A 16,009-nucleotide genomic window follows, 5' to 3' on the forward strand; every position below is an offset into this window, starting at 1 on the left:
TTGGTGTGTTGTGTAGTCGGTAGAGGCTGTGGGGGCTGTTGTTGCGCCGAGGAGGCATCGAAGGAGGAAGCCGAGATGGAGATGGGACCGTTTGACCGGCGAGATGCACGCGATTGACCGCGGCCACGAGAATGTCCTAGACCATGTACCTGAGGAATCGTATCCACGGTGGACACAGGAGCCCCCGTCGACATGATCTCTAGTGGTTCGTGAAGAGAGGCGACTGACCACGGAGGGAGCACAAGGCGAGCGTTCGGAGGGAGGGAGCAAGGAGGTGGTTTGACAAAGATTGGAGCTCTAGCAGCTCAAAGCAGATGAACGGCCGGGAGTCTGGTGCAAACGAGGTGGCATAGCGCCGGGGAGAGGGGGAATTGGGAGCAACTGGGAAACGAGTTGGCAGCTTGACGGGCGCTTGTGGCAAGTAATGGGGATGGGATGGCCCCCAGATGCGCGCCGCCAACTGAATGATCGGCTGCCCGCGATAACCCCCGGGCCACGTGATTGGGCTGGCCGCGGGCTGATCGCCCGGCCTCGATCCGAATGGATTAATCTCCAACCAAACAAACTACCTTGGGCGACTGGCTGAGGTCAGGGAACTTGTTCCAGACACGTCCAGGCCAGAATCTCGCGTTGCTTTTTGCCTGCAGAAACCACGATCAGGCACATTGCATGCATCCTACCAATCCGAGGTCGAGCCGCGCGCTTGATTTGCTTTGACGCGGCATCGAGTGGGGTTGGGGATCGGCCCAGGATTCCTCCGTTCAAACCGGAGTACAGCTGGCAAACCTCCCCTCCCCGGAGCTATCTCCGTGCTTCTTATCTCCTTCCTCTGAGCTGGTGGAATTTCCCCATTTCGCTGGTACTACGGGCCCTTCAATGGCCATGCGCTGAGCTGCATCACGAACCAATCTGTCCAGCATGGTGCTGAACTCAATCGCTTGAACTTCCTTCAAACCCTCCAATAATATCCAACACCATGATCGAGTCGCTCATTAGCGTCGCGTTCTGTCTCTCTACGGCGCTTACTATCGGCATTCTCTTGCTGCCTTCGCGGCATGAGTCCAGGTCTGTCACTAGCCAAAATGCGGCAAATGAACCCAAGACGACTGTTCAGATTCTCGTGTTAGGGGATATTGGCCGTAGTCCGCGCATGCAGTACCATGCCCTTAGTGTTGCCAGAAATGGTGGTCAGGTGGACATGATCGGTTATCATGGTGCGCTAGAAGATGCGCATTTGATTCTCACAAAGCTCCACGCTAATGAATTGCTATAGAATCCGACGTGCATCCCGAGATCTCCTCCCATCCGAGAATATCCATTGTCGCCCTGCCTCCACATCCATCCTGCCTTCAGACAAGCAATAAGCTCCTCTTCCTATTGTTCGGTCCGCTGAAAGTTCTTTTCCAAATCGTCTGCTTGTTCTGGATCTTGGCATATCGTACAAAACCAGCCAAATGGCTTCTCGTCCAGGTTGGTTATTCCACTCCTTGTCCCCAATGCATGATACCATCGAAGCAGCGCTAAGTCCATCCTTTGCCCGTCACAGAATCCGCCTTCTATTCCCACGCTAGCGATCGCATCCCTCGTTTGCTTCTTGCGTCACACAAAGCTCCTCATTGATTGGCATAACTTTGGATACACCATCCTGGCACTCAAACTCGGAGACTCCCATCCGCTGGTCAGATTTTCCAAATCATACGAGAAGATTTTCTGCCAGTACGCGACGGCACACTTGTGTGTAACCAATGCAATGGCATCTGTTCTGAAAGAGGAGTTTGCTCTGAAGGCGCCCATTCTCCCGCTGCATGACCGACCAGCCGATCATTTTCAGCCCATCCTAGACGATCGCGTACGCCAGGACTTCCTGCGCTCGTTGTCGGAGACGGAAACTGTCCGGCCAATTATTGGGTCTGACAAGCTTCGAGTTCTGGTTAGTTCGACCTCTTGGACAGCGGATGAGGACTTCTCGCTTCTCATAGAAGCTCTGTGTCGGTATTCGGACTTGGCTGAGGCATCAAATCCCGACCTACCTTCGATTCTGGCCATCATAACGGGAAAGGGGCCCCAGCGCGAGATGTATTTGAAACAAATTGCCGATCTGGAGAAGAACGGTAAACTTCAAAAGGCCACCATTCGTACCGCGTGGCTAAGCATGGAAGACTATGCACGGTTGCTGGCATCCGCCTCGCTGGGTGTCAGTCTGCACACCAGCAGTAGCGGGGTAGATTTGCCCATGAAAGTCGTCGACATGTTCGGCGCTGGACTGCCCGTCGTTGGCTGGAATCGCTTCGAGGCGTGGCCGGAGCTGGTCACTGAAGGTCGTAATGGACGAGGTTTTGGAAGCTCCGATGAACTTGTGGAACACCTTGTCGAACTCTTTGGAAACCAGGAAGCACTCGAAGAACTTCGCACTGGGGCACGAGAGGAAAGTTCTCGTCGGTGGGATGACGAGTGGAACCCCGTAGCCGGAAAGCTGCTAGGCCTAGTATGATTGAACAGCAAGTGACGGCCATATTTACTGTACAATAAAAGTAGAATATACGCGAAGCAGCACAGACATGACATCGGGCGGATTTCACCTGGGGCATGTCCTCAGACACGGTATTTGCCATTGCAGTAGACGCACGTGTCGAACGCATCGAAGAGCGTTCGGCAGGTGTACGATACGTCAGATTCAGATGGCTCTATACTGTCCTCATTCAGATATTCCTTTCCACACGACGAGCAGACTTTGGAAGATCCGGGGTCCTGAATAGCCAATGACGTCAAGCTACAGCGAACTATAAGGGGAAGAAGAGTTAGCATTATGGCCTTTTGCAACGCCTTCAGTGCTGCATCGAACATACCAAAGACGTGGCCTGTGGCACATTGGGCCTCCTCAGCTGAGTACCATGAGATCCCAGCGCTGCAGATCTCGCATCGCTCAAACATCTGGCCACCAGGCCCATCAAGCATCTCGGCAGGCTTGTGGCCAATCTTAGGTCTAGATGTCGAACACTTCGAGAGCTCTTCGTTCAGATCTACACCCGTGATAGTTGCCAGCCTTACTAAGACCTTGTGAGCTTGGGACAGTAAAGCCTCATTCCTGGATTCAATGATGGTGCAGCAGGCCGTTGCGTAAAGTATGCTCAAAGACAGCGGTTGTCTGTTCTCGTTATTGTCTTCGAAGTGTAGGATGTATCCCAAGGCAGCCTCTCGCTGCTGGCGGAGATATTCGGGAGAGCTGTCCGACACCGACCGAGAATCCAATCCGTCAGATTGAGAACCATCGGCTGTCGACATGATGATTGTTAACCTTTCCTCCGCTGCTGTGCGATACTCAATCATATCCCCTGGGTGTACGGTAATACCAGCTGCGATCATTCCCTTGCAAGAAGCCATACCCCAAGCTCGAGCAACGGCTAGGCCTCCAAGATCGCGGTCAAAGTCATACCTTTCGCGCACATCATCGAGCTGGTCTTTCCATGGGACGGCATAAATCGGGTATTCATCATCGCCATCCCGGAAAGGTACTGCTGCCGTGAATCCTCCGGCTGTAGCTAGGTAGAGTACTGGAGCGTGGGAATCGGTGTCCGTCGCCACAAGCATTGCTTCACATGTTAGCGAGCGAAGGGGCGGATGGTGCGCACTGCTTACCGGATATTGGCTCTGAGTGCCTAGGAGGTTCCGTTTCGCTGTCATTTTCCGGACTTTCGTAGAATAACAATTCTTGCAGCCGCACTCGGCCGGAGCTTGGATGTATGCCTTGATGAGGCTCTTTAGAGGCCTTTATCAATATGAGCCCTGCCAGAGTACCCGCAGCCAGACAGACAGTATGAGAGTCGTCCTATCCAGATCAGTGCCTGCCCAGCTGTAGCGCTTCTGAAACATACCGTACTCAGCCACGCCAATGGCCCGGCAAAGTGATATCCCCCTAAGCCTTCGTAGAATTTTGGAGTAATGTCTTTGGAACTCGCTTCGATTTGCTTTTGCGGCTCTGCGCTTGTCTCGGGGGCTTGAGACAGAACATTCACATCCAAGTGAATCACCTTAAGAGCAGTTCCATGAGTGACAGCGAGAAGCCCACTCGCGGAATTTTTTGCATAAAACCATGGGCCCCACGACATGGACAGAATCTTAATTTTCGATTTCAAAATTTCGGAAAAAATAGACGATGGTTGCAGCTTCGGATAATTCCCATCTGTATCACTAAAGGAGTTGACCGACATAACTCCGGCTTCATATGGCGCACTGAGATCTGTTGATGGCCTGTGAATTCTCAGCACAACAACATCGTTGTCATCATTCGCGATTGAGAGCAGGTGAAAGCCCCAGCGACTCTCAGCAGGTAGGACAGAGTAAGAAGCTGCGGTATGCGTTTCGGCTGGCAGTTTAAGCGGCGGAGACCACGCGAAAGAACGAATGTTAGATTTCCGCAATAGCATGCCATCCTCCTTGACAATGGGGTTGAAATGAGCCTTTAAGGAGTCATTGAGTATGGCAACCCGAGTCCACTTTCCCTGAGAACCGACAGGCTCATACAGCGACAACAGTAAGTTAGATGTCAGAACAGCGAGGACACAACGTCGATATTTTGCCAGTCCTGGAGGGGACCAGGCCAATGCTACTACGTTGCTGAGGGACTGTTCGGCCCCGAGAGAGAAATTATCCCGATTCTGGGGATAGATCGTAGGCCACTCATTGTTCGTGAATACATTGACACGGAAGCGAGCTGAATGCCAATTATTTATGGGGGATTGGTTTGGGTCATGTCCCAATCGTTCAGCTGCATTTTTCGGGGTCTAGGTCATATAAGCATGAGCTTTGATGGCAGGGATTCTAACACTGACTAAGATTTGGATGTAGTCTCCAGCGGCGATCGCGAGCTCCCCATCTTCCGACCACGAGAGACAGTCGTAGCAAGAAGGGAAAAGTGGTAGTTCTAAGGGACCGGACATTTCTTCACAGAGTTGAATCCTACCTTCTCCTCATGGTAGTATTGACAGAACAGAGGCCTTGAAGGTCTTGTCATGTAAGGATACGAGATTCCCGCGATAAGCTAGCGAGCTGCATCAGTTGGAGAACGAAGAGCTCAGCTCTTCTATGGAGATGCTCGTTTAGGTTAGTCCCCCGTTTTGGGCCGTGGAACGTGCAGTGCAGTCACATGATGCATGTGACTTACGTAATCTAGTGGCGCCCGAGACTTTGCCCGGATAGGCTAAGACTCAGCAGTGGGCTTCTGCAGGCCCAACAACGGCGGGCGGCGAGCGAGAGAGAGTCACTACAAACTAGTGAGCTAGTTAGTTAGTAGTCGGATTCCTGACTAACGGCGCTCAGGAGGAGGCACGGCCCAACTCGCCGGTCTTTGGATCAACGCTCATCCTCCCGAGGTGGCTATCGACCTCTCTTGGATTCCACCACCCACTCTCGTCACACCTCAACTTCTCTTCTCTCCGCCTTCGCCTGGGACTTCGGTTTGCCCCCCTCACTCAGTCACTGCGCACTTGACTTTGCGGATCACTGCCAAACCTATCTGGCTCCCCTTGTTCCTTTCTACTATCTCAATAGCTTCCGAGACATCGCCAGTACCCCGCCGCAATGTCGACCTCTGCCCGCCGTCGTCTCATGCGCGACTTCAAGGTGTGTTTATGACGAGCATGGTTCTGAGCTCGCTTTCTATCCTACGTTTCTACCCTGTCTTTATTTACTTTGCTCTTTTTTTTTTTGTCCTTTTCCTCCTCCCCGTCTGGTTTTTATACTTGAAGGGCACCTGAGATGTTCTGTCGTTGGATACGGTTAGTGGTTGCGTGAGCTAACCTGACATTCTTTTACGCAGCGTATGCAAACTGACCCTCCTGCTGGAGTTTCTGCCTCTCCTGTGGCGGACAATGTCATGACCTGGTAAGCTGATCCAGTCACACCTAATGTCGGCCTTTGAGTCCCTAACCTTTGTTACGTCTAGGAACGCCGTCATCATCGGCCCCGCTGATACTCCCTTTGAAGATGGCACTTTCCGCCTTGTCATGCACTTCGAGGAGCAGTACCCAAACAAGCCTCCGGGCGTCAAGTTTATCAGTCAGATGTTCCACCCCAACGTCTACGGTACGGGCGAGCTCTGTCTGGACATTCTACAGAACCGTTGGAGCCCAACCTATGACGTGGCAGCCATCCTGACCAGTATTCAGAGGTACGGACCCTTGCAATCAGGGTAAAGCTGAAGAAAGATGAAACACGAAACATGCTAACGAGTGTTTTACTGGCTTGTAGTCTGTTGAACGATCCCAACACATCATCTCCGGCGAATGTAGAAGCGTCAAACCTTTACAAAGACAACCGGAAGGAGTACATCAAGCGCGTGCGCGAGACCGTCGAGAAGAGCTGGGAGGACTAGGATAGTACTGACGTAGAGAAGCTGCGGATTATTGTTATGGGTTTTGGTCGCTTGAGGGCACATGGTTATGATGAAGCAGACTTGTCCGTCTCCGGTGCGACGGAAGCTAACGGCAAGCTGCTGTGATCCGTTTCATGCGTTTGTGGGGGGACTCCTACCTTGGCTTGATGGAGTCTTACACCATTTGATGACGTGCACAGCGTGGGGTTTTGGCGCCTGGTACATTTAATATTTCATTCGGTATTGTGGATAGCTGCATTATATTTTTCAGTGTGTTTTTGCATAATGCATTAACTCTGTCGGGCTCTTGTTTACCTTCGCTGCATGTCACATAACTCTTATCTCCTCACTGCGTGGCTTTTTGTCCCAGACCAGTTAGTTTTCAACCCGAGCCCCTCATATGAGCCCTTCCCGTGATCAGACCGTAAGGCAGGTACAACAGTCAATGACTACATGCAACATTCTTCATGTTTGGCGGGGATGGACATGCGGCACTTGAGGATGGTTAGGCGGGCGCCAAGAACACTCTAAAACGGAGGGGGGAAAGCCAGATGCCTGCTTTGCACCGGAACAACTTCCAGAGTTCCCAGAAACAATGCTGCATACCTAACTTCACACCTACACTTGTTTTGCTCCCCACCTTAGGCAGGGAAGATCAGTCCAAGACCACGTCACAACGCACTATCGTTGTCTATTCATGGGTGCTGGGGCCCTTTTTCTGTTGCCCGATCTCTCTTAATTCTTGGGGCTGCCGATAGCGCATTTATTGCACACGTTCGTTTCGGTCTAGTGCACGTGGACCCCTGACCCAAACAACACCGCCCACCGACCCTGGCCCTCCAAAGCAGACTTGCCTCATTGTTGATCTGAACGAAGTCCCCCCTCACTCAATCCCCTCCTCTCGGGGCTTTCTTTCCTTCTTGTCCTCTTCTATCTTCATCGGTTTTTTTCTGTTCGGGTCAGACTGAACATGGCGTGAGTTTCTGGTTGCTTCACCGCTTGACCGTGGGAGCGGTTAGGACTGATTTGTTTCGCTTGACAGGTCATCTGGCCCCAACGGCTCGAACAACACCATTAAGGGTGCGCATCAACTCCCCGCCGCGTCGTATACTTTTTTGAGTTTGGAGGTGATCTTAAAACTGACGGTTCACACACAGTGGTTGCGAGGTTCCGACCGCAAAACAAGGTTGAGTTGTCCTCTGGAGGAGAGCCGATTGTTGAATTCGAAAATGAGCAATCATGTTACGTTAATGTGAGCTTTTCTCTCGACTTGTGAGGGTGTGGCATAGGAGGCAAGTTCGCCTAGTGGGCTAACTCAGTTCAGGCCCGTGATGGCTCTGGAGCCTTCACCTTCGACCGCGTGTTCCCTATGGACTCGAAACAAACGGATATCTTCGACTTCTCGATTCGGCCCACCGTAGACGATATTCTGAACGGTTATAATGGAACGGTCTTCGCTTACGGTCAGACGGGTGCAGGAAAGTCTTACACCATGATGGGTTCGGACATCGACGATGATATTGGCAAGGGTATCATTCCCCGCATTGTCGAGCAGATCTTCGCCAGCATCCTCACCAGCCCAAGCAACATCGAGTACACCGTCCGCGTGAGTTACATGGAAATCTACATGGAACGAATTCGAGATTTGCTGGTGCCGCATAACGACAACCTTCCCGTTCACGAGGAGAAATCGAGAGGTGTCTATGTGAAGGGTCTCCTGGAGGTGTACGTGTCAAGCGTCCAGGAGGTGTACGAAGTCATGCGACGTGGTGGTACAGCAAGAGCGGTTGCGGCGACAAATATGAACCAGGAATCCTCTCGGTCCCACTCCATCTTCGTCATCACTGTTACACAGAAGAACCTGGAAACCGGCTCTGCGAAGAGCGGACAGCTGTTCTTGGTGGATCTGGCAGGTAGTGAGAAGGTTGGAAAGACGGGCGCCAGTGGTCAGACGCTCGAAGAAGCAAAGAAGATCAACAAGAGTTTAAGTGCTCTTGGTATGGTCATCAACGCGCTAACGGATGGCAAATCCACGCATATCCCGTACCGTGACTCCAAGCTCACGCGTATTCTGCAAGAGAGTTTGGGAGGTAACTCGAGAACGACATTGATCATCAACTGCTCCCCCAGCAGCTACAACGACGCGGAAACCATCTCCACCCTGCGTTTCGGTGTGCGCGCCAAGGCAATCAAGAACAAGGCGAAGGTCAACGCCGAATTGAGCCCTTCGGAACTGAAGGCACTTTTGCGCAAGGCCCAGAGCCAGGTGACGAATTTCGAAACATATATCTCACAACTTGAGACTGAAGTACACGTGTGGCGCAGTGGCGAGGCCGTTCCCAAGGATCGCTGGACTCCCGCCAGAGGGGATGCTGTGAGCGCCGCGAAGGCCGAGGCTCGTGCACCACGGCCCGGTACGCCCTCCCGTTTCCAGGACACGCCTCGATCTGAGACTCCTCGTCCTGAGTCCAGGCTTGGCGATCGCTCTAGCACACCTAGCCTTGTTCTCGAGAAGGACGAGAGAGAGGAGTTCCTTAGACGCGAGAATGAGCTTCAGGACCAGATCGCGGAGAAGGAGTCGCACATCGCCAACGTCGAAAGAGGTCTCCGTGAGGCGCGGGAGGAGTTGAGGAGCATGAAAGAAAACTCCGCCCGCTCAGGCAAGGACAACGATAAGTTGACCACCGAGGTCAATGAGCTTCGCATGCAGTTGGAGAAGGTGTCGTATGAAAGCAAGGAGGCCGCTATCACTATGGACAGCCTCCGCGAGGCGAACTCCGAGTTGACTACCGAGCTGGACGATGTTAAGCAGCAGCTCCTCGACGTCCGGATGAAGGCCAAGGAGACCAGTGCTGCACTGGACGAGAAGGAGAAGAAGAAGGCCGAGAAGATGGCGAAGATGATGGCCGGATTCGACTTGGGCGGTGACGTGTTCTCCGATAATGAACGCAAGCTTCAGGACTTGATCCAGCGGGTCGATTCCTTGCACAAGGTCAGCGAAGCCGGCGAGACGATCGCGCCTGACGACCTTATGGAGCTGCGGGCGAGTCTCCTGGAGACCCAAGGGTTCATCCGTCAAGCCGAGCTCACGATGAACGACCGGGGAGATTTCAATGAGCTGCAGGACAGCCGTAGAGCGGAAGTTGAGCAGAAGCTGGCGAATCTCGAGCGGGACTATGAGAACCTTCTGGAGCGGAACCTGGGCGAAGGCGACGTGGAGGAAATCCGGGAGCGGTTGGAGAAGGTGTACGTGACCCGGAAGGAGGCCGAAATGCAGGCAGTCACGGACCTTAGGAACGAGATTGCACGCAAGGATGATGAGCTGGACAAGCTGCGCCAGTCCCTTGCAGACTCCCAATCCCGGGTCTCGACCAACGGCGCAGCCGGCAAGAACCTGCAGCAGCAGATTGCCGACTTTGATGCCATGAAGAAGTCGCTCATGCGCGACCTCCAGAACCGCTGCGAGCGCGTTGTGGAGCTTGAGATCTCGCTGGACGATGCTCGGGAGCAGTATAACAACGTTCTCCGTTCGTCGAACAACCGGGCCCAGCAGAAGAAGATGGCGTTCCTGGAACGCAACCTGGAGCAGCTGACTCATGTGCAGCGGCAGCTGGTAGAACAGAACAGCAGCCTGAAGAAGGAGGTTGCTATTGCGGAGAGAAAGCTCATTGCCCGGAACGAGCGGATTGCGAGCTTGGAGAGCCTGCTCCAGGAGAGCCAGGAGAAACTCACCCAAGCGAATCACCGGTACGACCCTCTCCACTCTTTTGACAAAGGAACGAAAGCAGGTTGCTGACTAGATGATGATACAGATTTGAAGCCCAACTCACTGCGGTCAAAGAGCGACTCGAAGCTGCGAAGCAGGGCTCTACGAGGGGTCTTCCAAGTATGGATGGCAGCGGCGGTTTCAGTTTTGGCGGCTCGAGAATCGCAAAGCCGCTCCGAGGCGGCGGCGGAGGAAACGAGAGCAGTGCTCCAGTTGCAGGAGTCCAGTCGCAGGAGACTGGGAAGCGTACCAGCTGGTTTTTTGATCGACGATGATCCACGATTTCTCTTTTGCTGTCTCTTTTACCCATTCTCCGAAAATATTTGAAGCCCTGTTGACATGTCGATATCCTCGCGTACGGTCATTGGCATGACGTTGGATGAACGCGTTTGTTATTTTATTTCATGATTGTTCCTTTATACTTATCCCTTCTTTCCTCCCCTCGTTTGCAATCTGGCACGTTCGGAGTCCGCAGCCTATGTTACGAGAGGCCCATGGTTCTCACCGATACCCTTGTACATGACAGATAGAAGTGTTCACGGCCGCAGTAGTTGATAGCGACATGGGTGGTTGATAGAAATGACACGTTAGAATATGGAATGTTTCTCCGTAGCCATTTTCTGATCTACTGCTACGTTAGCTGGTTCAAGTTCACTATTTTGGTTCAATGCTTGGAGTCCAGAACCGAATTTTCCACGTGATGACATGCAGGATAGAGACGATCCCTACCAAGATATTTTTGACCGCCACAAAGTCCAAGGCATTCATTCCATCTCTGTCCGGATAAACAGGTACACGCAGGCGACTACCGACTGTGGTATGTGGGTAACAAGCTTGTGCTAGTGTTTTGGGCTGGGGCCATGAAGTAATATGAGTGAGAATTCCCTTATGGCTAGCCGTCATCCCTTCGAATGAACTGGAGGCTGCATCTCAACCGAGTCTGCTAGTCAGGTGAGGTCGCTATTATTCGTATCTTCTGCTTTCTCTCCTCCCTTCCTTCAGCTAAGCTCTACAATGGAGCCATGTCAGAGCCATCGAAAGCTTAGCCCCTTGCCCGTCCATGTGCTCGTCCATTTGCTTACAGGAATGTCAACAGCAGACATGTCCTCCCTTGATCCAGAACTCAACGCCCTTTGGGCATATGCGCATGCGTCAGTCATGGGGAATGTGCTTAGACAACAGAGACCATCTGCTCACACACTGACAGCTACCTCTTCACTCTATTGAGGGCCCGCATACCTCCTGCACGGGATTCAATGCTTCGCCCTTTCATCGAACCTTGAATTGGCAGTGCTCATTGGTCGATACACCCCACACCAGGCGAGATCTGAGAGATCGATCGCGTATCCTGACAACACATACATCAAGTTTCCCGCGCTAGTTGCATTGCGGCTGGCTAGCTAGAGGTTCCTCGACAGAGTATAAAAGGAGACCTTTGTAAGTGGCGATACTTGCCCACCAGCACCACTTCATTATAACTCGTTGAATTCCTCTTAAACAACCAGTTCATCAGCATACTGCTCAGGAAAGGCCAGCAGATTCCTTCTCTGCGTATGTCTCAGAGTGCCAATCCGTAATCATGACTATCGACACCAAGGTAACCCCATCTGAGGATCACTGCTCGAAGCCACTTATCGTCATTGCCTGCACGACAATAATCGGGCACACACTCCCATTACTCCCTCATGCCACCGCGCTGACCAAACAAGGCTTCGACGTCTCCTTCATCGGCGGTCAAGAGTTCGAAACTCTCATCCGCAAAACCGGAGCAACCTTCTACCCATTAAAAAACCTATACTCCCCCGAGAGTCTAGACTACGTGAAGACAATTCCCGATCGCATCGCACGCACTGTCTGGGGCCTGAAGACATATTTCGTTGACGTGACCGCATCCAGAATGAAGTCACTACAGGCTGTCCTGGAAACTCTCCGCGAAAAGCACCCAAACCGCGAGGTCATTCTCATCCAAGAGCTCGGCTACATGGGCACCTGGCCGTTCCTTCTCGGAGCACCCCTACCCAAAGGTTACGAGCGATTTCCCAAGACCCTCACATTCTCCACCTCACCCTTGCTCGTCTCAAGTGTCGACACAGCACCGTTCGGCCACAGTTTACCTCCCGACCCCAGCGACGACGGCCGAGCCCGCAACGCTGCCATGTACGCCGCCGAGAAAGCCATCCGCGATGATCTAGTTGACTACACCAATAGCGTGTATGCATCTCTTGGAGCAACCATGAAAGTAGACCAGTGGTTATTCGACCTGTGGAGCACGGGTCATAACATTCTCCTGCAGCCCTGTTCCCCAAGCTTGGAGTACCCGCGCAGCGACCTTTCGCCCAAGGTCCGGTTCATTGGCGGCACACCACGCAGGGAAGTCGACCCGTCTACACCCCTGCCTGAATGGTGGGGTGAGCTGGAGATGAACAGACAGGCAACGAACCCGAAGAAAGTCGTCTTCGTTACCCAGGGTACTATCAAGATTCATTACAAGGACCTACTCATCCCCACCGTACAGGCCTTTGCCAACCGACCAGATGTCATGGTCATTGGCGTGCTAGGAGTGAAGGGCGCAGTATTGGACGATGACTTCGAGATACCCGATAACGCCAAAATCACCGATTACCTTTCATACGATGCGGTTCTTCCGTACGTTGACGTCTTCGTGACAAACGGCGGATATGGCAGCTTTATGCATGGCGTGATGAACGGAGTGCCCATGGTGTTAGCCGGGACAGTTCGTAAGTCCTCCCTCGGCCTTGGAATTTGACCAATCACTAACGACAACCGCCGTATCCGTAGAAGACAAAGGCGAAGTATGCATGCGCGGAGAATGGGCCGGAATCGGTATAAACCTGCGAACCGACACTCCCAGCCCCGAGACCATCAGAAAGAGTGTAGAGCTAATATTGAGCGACCCTGAATACAAGGCTCGCTCGGTGGTGATTCAGCGTGAGAATGAGGAACTTGATTGTGTTGGCTCAGTACAGCGATATATCCTTGAAGACGAGTAATAACATTGGATAATATTAGAATTAGTGTATGTTTACTACCAGGAAATAACGGAAATAACTTATAGTAAAGCGAACTACCATTATATAAATAGTATTGGATATCAACATGTACCAGATGATGATCCTAGGAAATGAATGAACATCACTCGCCACCCACCAATGAAAATAAAGGCAAGATGGCCGAGTTGGTCTAAGGCGTCAGGTTTAGGTCCACCTAAATAAATCAGCTTCCACAAGCTTCCTGATCATCTTTCGATGGCGTGGGTTCGAATCCCACTCTTGTCATTTAATTTACTTTTTGTTTTCTGAGTCCCTAATTAGCTGCTGTTTGATGTATAACATTGGATTTCATCACAGTTTACTTGGTTTGATGTCCTACCATAGCATTTGGATGCCCTGATGTAGAGACTCGCTTCAGTCTTTTGCTCGCGCTTAGAATCATTGTCTTTCGATTCGAAGCACGGAGTATGTACATTCTAATTTGATTGGCACTTCTATCTAGTATACATACACGAGGTGTCCGGCACTATATAGTTGTTTGGTGTTTATCTTGAGTGTTAGTACTTTTGTAAACAATATAGAGACAGCCTTTCTCCCTTCAAATTCTGTGTCCACTATGGTAATACTACTTAAGAAAGATAAGGCCATCAATTGTCAGTTTTGTATCCTGCGTGTCCTTTCCAATTTCGTAAGTGTGTAGTCTGAATCTCGAGTATACTATGGACAATGGAGCTGAGGTTTCTATTCTATATACACTAAAATTTACACATAATACAAGCAGAGTGGAGAGGGGTATCGTCTACTACGTATCATACAAAAACAGCCTATACCTTCACGACTACTCTTTGACTGAAACCACGATTTCACTCAACCATGGATCATCAGCCAGCTCTTTGGCCGTCTTCCGGTTCTCAGGCAGCCATTGCAAGATTTTCCTAGCGAAATCCAGGAATTCGTCTTTCTCTGTATCCTTGAGGAGGTAGGTCACTGTGTCTTCGAGAGCCTGGTTTTCTGGGATGAGATGCTTGTGTAGAAATTCCCCTGGTTTTTTATAGTGGTGGCTTTTGTCAGTATAGTATCTATGGCAGATAGCAAGTAGTAGGATGGAAGGTATAAACTCACCGTTCTTATCAAAAAACGGCCCACCGAACCACTCTGCAGGTGAGTTGCAAAGCTTTCCATTGGGACTCCTTAGCTTTATACCGAATGTTCGGTTGAGTCCTTCTTTCTCCCGGGCTATGAGTTCCTGAGGTGGTGGGCCGAGAAAGGCTATCATCTGCGCGAGATGAGCGGCTGGGGTGCCTTTCAGGTTTGAGTCGCGGGCGTTAGAGAAGAGGATCTTGTCTTCGAGCAGTTCCCATATCTGTGTATCAACACATTGTTAGTATGCATTTGTTCGGTCGATGAGGTGGGTGGGGTACCATTGCTCCTAGGTTCCATATGTCAGCGCTGTATGACCAGCCCGCGCCGAGAAGTACCTCGGGTGCGCGGTAACAATCCGGTTGAATTGGCCAGGTATTTGTGACGCCGTCGAGTTGGAATTGAGCGGATCCAAAGTCAGAAAGAACTGGAAGAAAGTTAAGGGATTTGGGGCGGCCGAAGTTGTTGTGGGAGAGGTAAATGGTATGGCCGTCAACTGTCTTCTGGGACATGGGTTTTGATGGTTGGGATTGGGCAAAGCTGTGTAGGACTGAAGAGTCTTCGATAGATACGAGAATGTTGGCCGCTTTTATATCTATGTAGTTGCAGTTCATGAGGATACTGTGCTGGATATGCTGGGGGAACTATAAGTGGTACTAGCCGGTATGGATGATCTTGCATTCGGAGTGCAAGTAATCGAGTCCCATCAGGAGACATTTGATGTATCCCTTGAGGATGTCAAGAGGAAATCTATCGTTTTGGAAACGCCCTTGTAGAAGTGTCAAGGGCTCTCGCAAGGGCTCGTAGGCCAGACAGATGTGTGTCCCGTTCGGGCTCTTCTCTTCGAAGGAGTCGACAAATGTTCTCAGAAGAGGGTGGCCGGGATGTTTGGGGTTGGAGTCGCGGATGCATTGTTCCATATTGAGTTCATGACTTTCATGGCCTTTAGCGTAGTCGCAAGTGCCGATTTTCAATGTCAGGTAGCGTTCCGGGAGCCATTTCCATCTAGTAGTACGGTCCGGGCATTAGCGCTGTGGGGATGAGGAGGTGGGCGGCATACTGCTGAAGATCGCGAACAAGCCAGACGGTGGAGCTCACTCCCCAGCCAAGCTTGGTCAAGGCCTCATAGCGATCATTGAAAATGTGTCCCGGTTTAACGGGGAAATAGGCACTGGGTTTGAAGCCTGGGATCTTCTCCTCTTCGATCTTGGGTTCGGGAGGAAGCTCCAGGCCGGTGCCATGGAACGAAGTGCGGGACTTGCGCCCCAACGCTGACCAGACACGAAGTGATTGGGCGAGTCGCTTAGCCATGTTCTACTTACAGTAGTGGAACTAGATCGCGAGAGGAGTTGCATGCGCTGGATGAAGTGAAAAGACTGAAAGGAGCTGTCAACGCGCATCCCTGCATGGCTTAGATAAGCCTGTCACACATTGAATCAGTCTGGCTGACTTCTTGTCTTTCAAGAGCCGATGACAATAATACAGATGAAAACTGGACAGATCTGCTCGAGTCACATTTTCCCTATTGTAATGGGAGCTGGACATTATGCGGTGCTTACCAGATCTTTGCGATCACTAACACTGGTCAGTGTGCAGCTTCCCTTTCACGAGGCTGGGCTGTCAAGAGATGCAGTGATTATAGTATAGTGCAAGTTATGTTTCTAGCATGCTACCAGTTCATTCTGGCAGATTGGGACATTCACCGTAGCCAAATGCTTCACC

General features: G+C 51.6%; 6 protein-coding genes and 1 non-coding gene across 7 annotated transcripts; 5 read left to right on the forward strand and 2 right to left on the reverse strand.

Annotated features, from left to right (window-relative positions):
• Nucleotides 1-976: 976 nt before the first annotated feature.
• On the forward strand, nt 977-2,491 carry An06g01100 (uncharacterized protein; the record flags this gene model as incomplete). Its single annotated transcript, XM_001390900.3, has 3 exons — nt 977-1,214; nt 1,274-1,470; nt 1,547-2,491. 3 exons carry the CDS (start codon nt 977-979, stop codon nt 2,489-2,491), a joined length of 1,380 nt encoding a protein of 459 aa, XP_001390937.1.
• Nucleotides 2,492-2,695: 204 nt separating this feature from the next.
• On the reverse strand, nt 2,696-4,937 carry An06g01110 (uncharacterized protein; the record flags this gene model as incomplete). The annotated part of the gene is made up of 5 exons (XM_059748051.1): nt 2,696-2,748; nt 2,847-3,533; nt 3,637-3,826; nt 3,873-4,781; nt 4,830-4,937. The coding sequence occupies 5 exons, from the start codon at nt 4,935-4,937 to the stop codon at nt 2,696-2,698; spliced, it is 1,947 nt and encodes a 648-aa protein (XP_059600797.1).
• Nucleotides 4,938-5,577: 640 nt separating this feature from the next.
• Nucleotides 5,578-6,370, forward strand: An06g01120 (uncharacterized protein; the record flags this gene model as incomplete). The annotated part of the gene is made up of 4 exons (XM_001390902.3): nt 5,578-5,619; nt 5,816-5,880; nt 5,942-6,166; nt 6,247-6,370. 4 exons carry the CDS (start codon nt 5,578-5,580, stop codon nt 6,368-6,370), a joined length of 456 nt encoding a protein of 151 aa, XP_001390939.1.
• A 970-nt stretch (nt 6,371-7,340) lies between these two features.
• Nucleotides 7,341-10,411, forward strand: An06g01130 (uncharacterized protein; the record flags this gene model as incomplete). Its single annotated transcript, XM_001390903.3, has 5 exons — nt 7,341-7,345; nt 7,413-7,450; nt 7,528-7,622; nt 7,695-10,117; nt 10,183-10,411. The coding sequence occupies 5 exons, from the start codon at nt 7,341-7,343 to the stop codon at nt 10,409-10,411; spliced, it is 2,790 nt and encodes a 929-aa protein (XP_001390940.1).
• A 1,304-nt stretch (nt 10,412-11,715) lies between these two features.
• Nucleotides 11,716-13,147, forward strand: An06g01140 (uncharacterized protein; the record flags this gene model as incomplete). Its single annotated transcript, XM_001390904.1, has 2 exons — nt 11,716-12,874; nt 12,936-13,147. 2 exons carry the CDS (start codon nt 11,716-11,718, stop codon nt 13,145-13,147), a joined length of 1,371 nt encoding a protein of 456 aa, XP_001390941.1.
• A 170-nt stretch (nt 13,148-13,317) lies between these two features.
• Nucleotides 13,318-13,432, forward strand: tRNA-Leu (TAG). Its single transcript has one exon. It is a non-coding gene; the product is annotated as a tRNA-Leu (tRNA).
• A 553-nt stretch (nt 13,433-13,985) lies between these two features.
• Nucleotides 13,986-15,598, reverse strand: An06g01160 (uncharacterized protein; the record flags this gene model as incomplete). The annotated part of the gene is made up of 5 exons (XM_059748053.1): nt 13,986-14,188; nt 14,270-14,510; nt 14,569-14,882; nt 15,003-15,292; nt 15,348-15,598. 5 exons carry the CDS (start codon nt 15,596-15,598, stop codon nt 13,986-13,988), a joined length of 1,299 nt encoding a protein of 432 aa, XP_059600798.1.
• Between the last annotated feature and the right edge of the window lie 411 nt (nt 15,599-16,009).

The sequence above is a fragment of the Aspergillus niger genome (assembly GCF_000002855.4).
Source record: "Aspergillus niger supercontig An06".
Lineage (NCBI taxonomy): Eukaryota > Fungi > Ascomycota > Eurotiomycetes > Eurotiales > Aspergillaceae > Aspergillus > Aspergillus niger.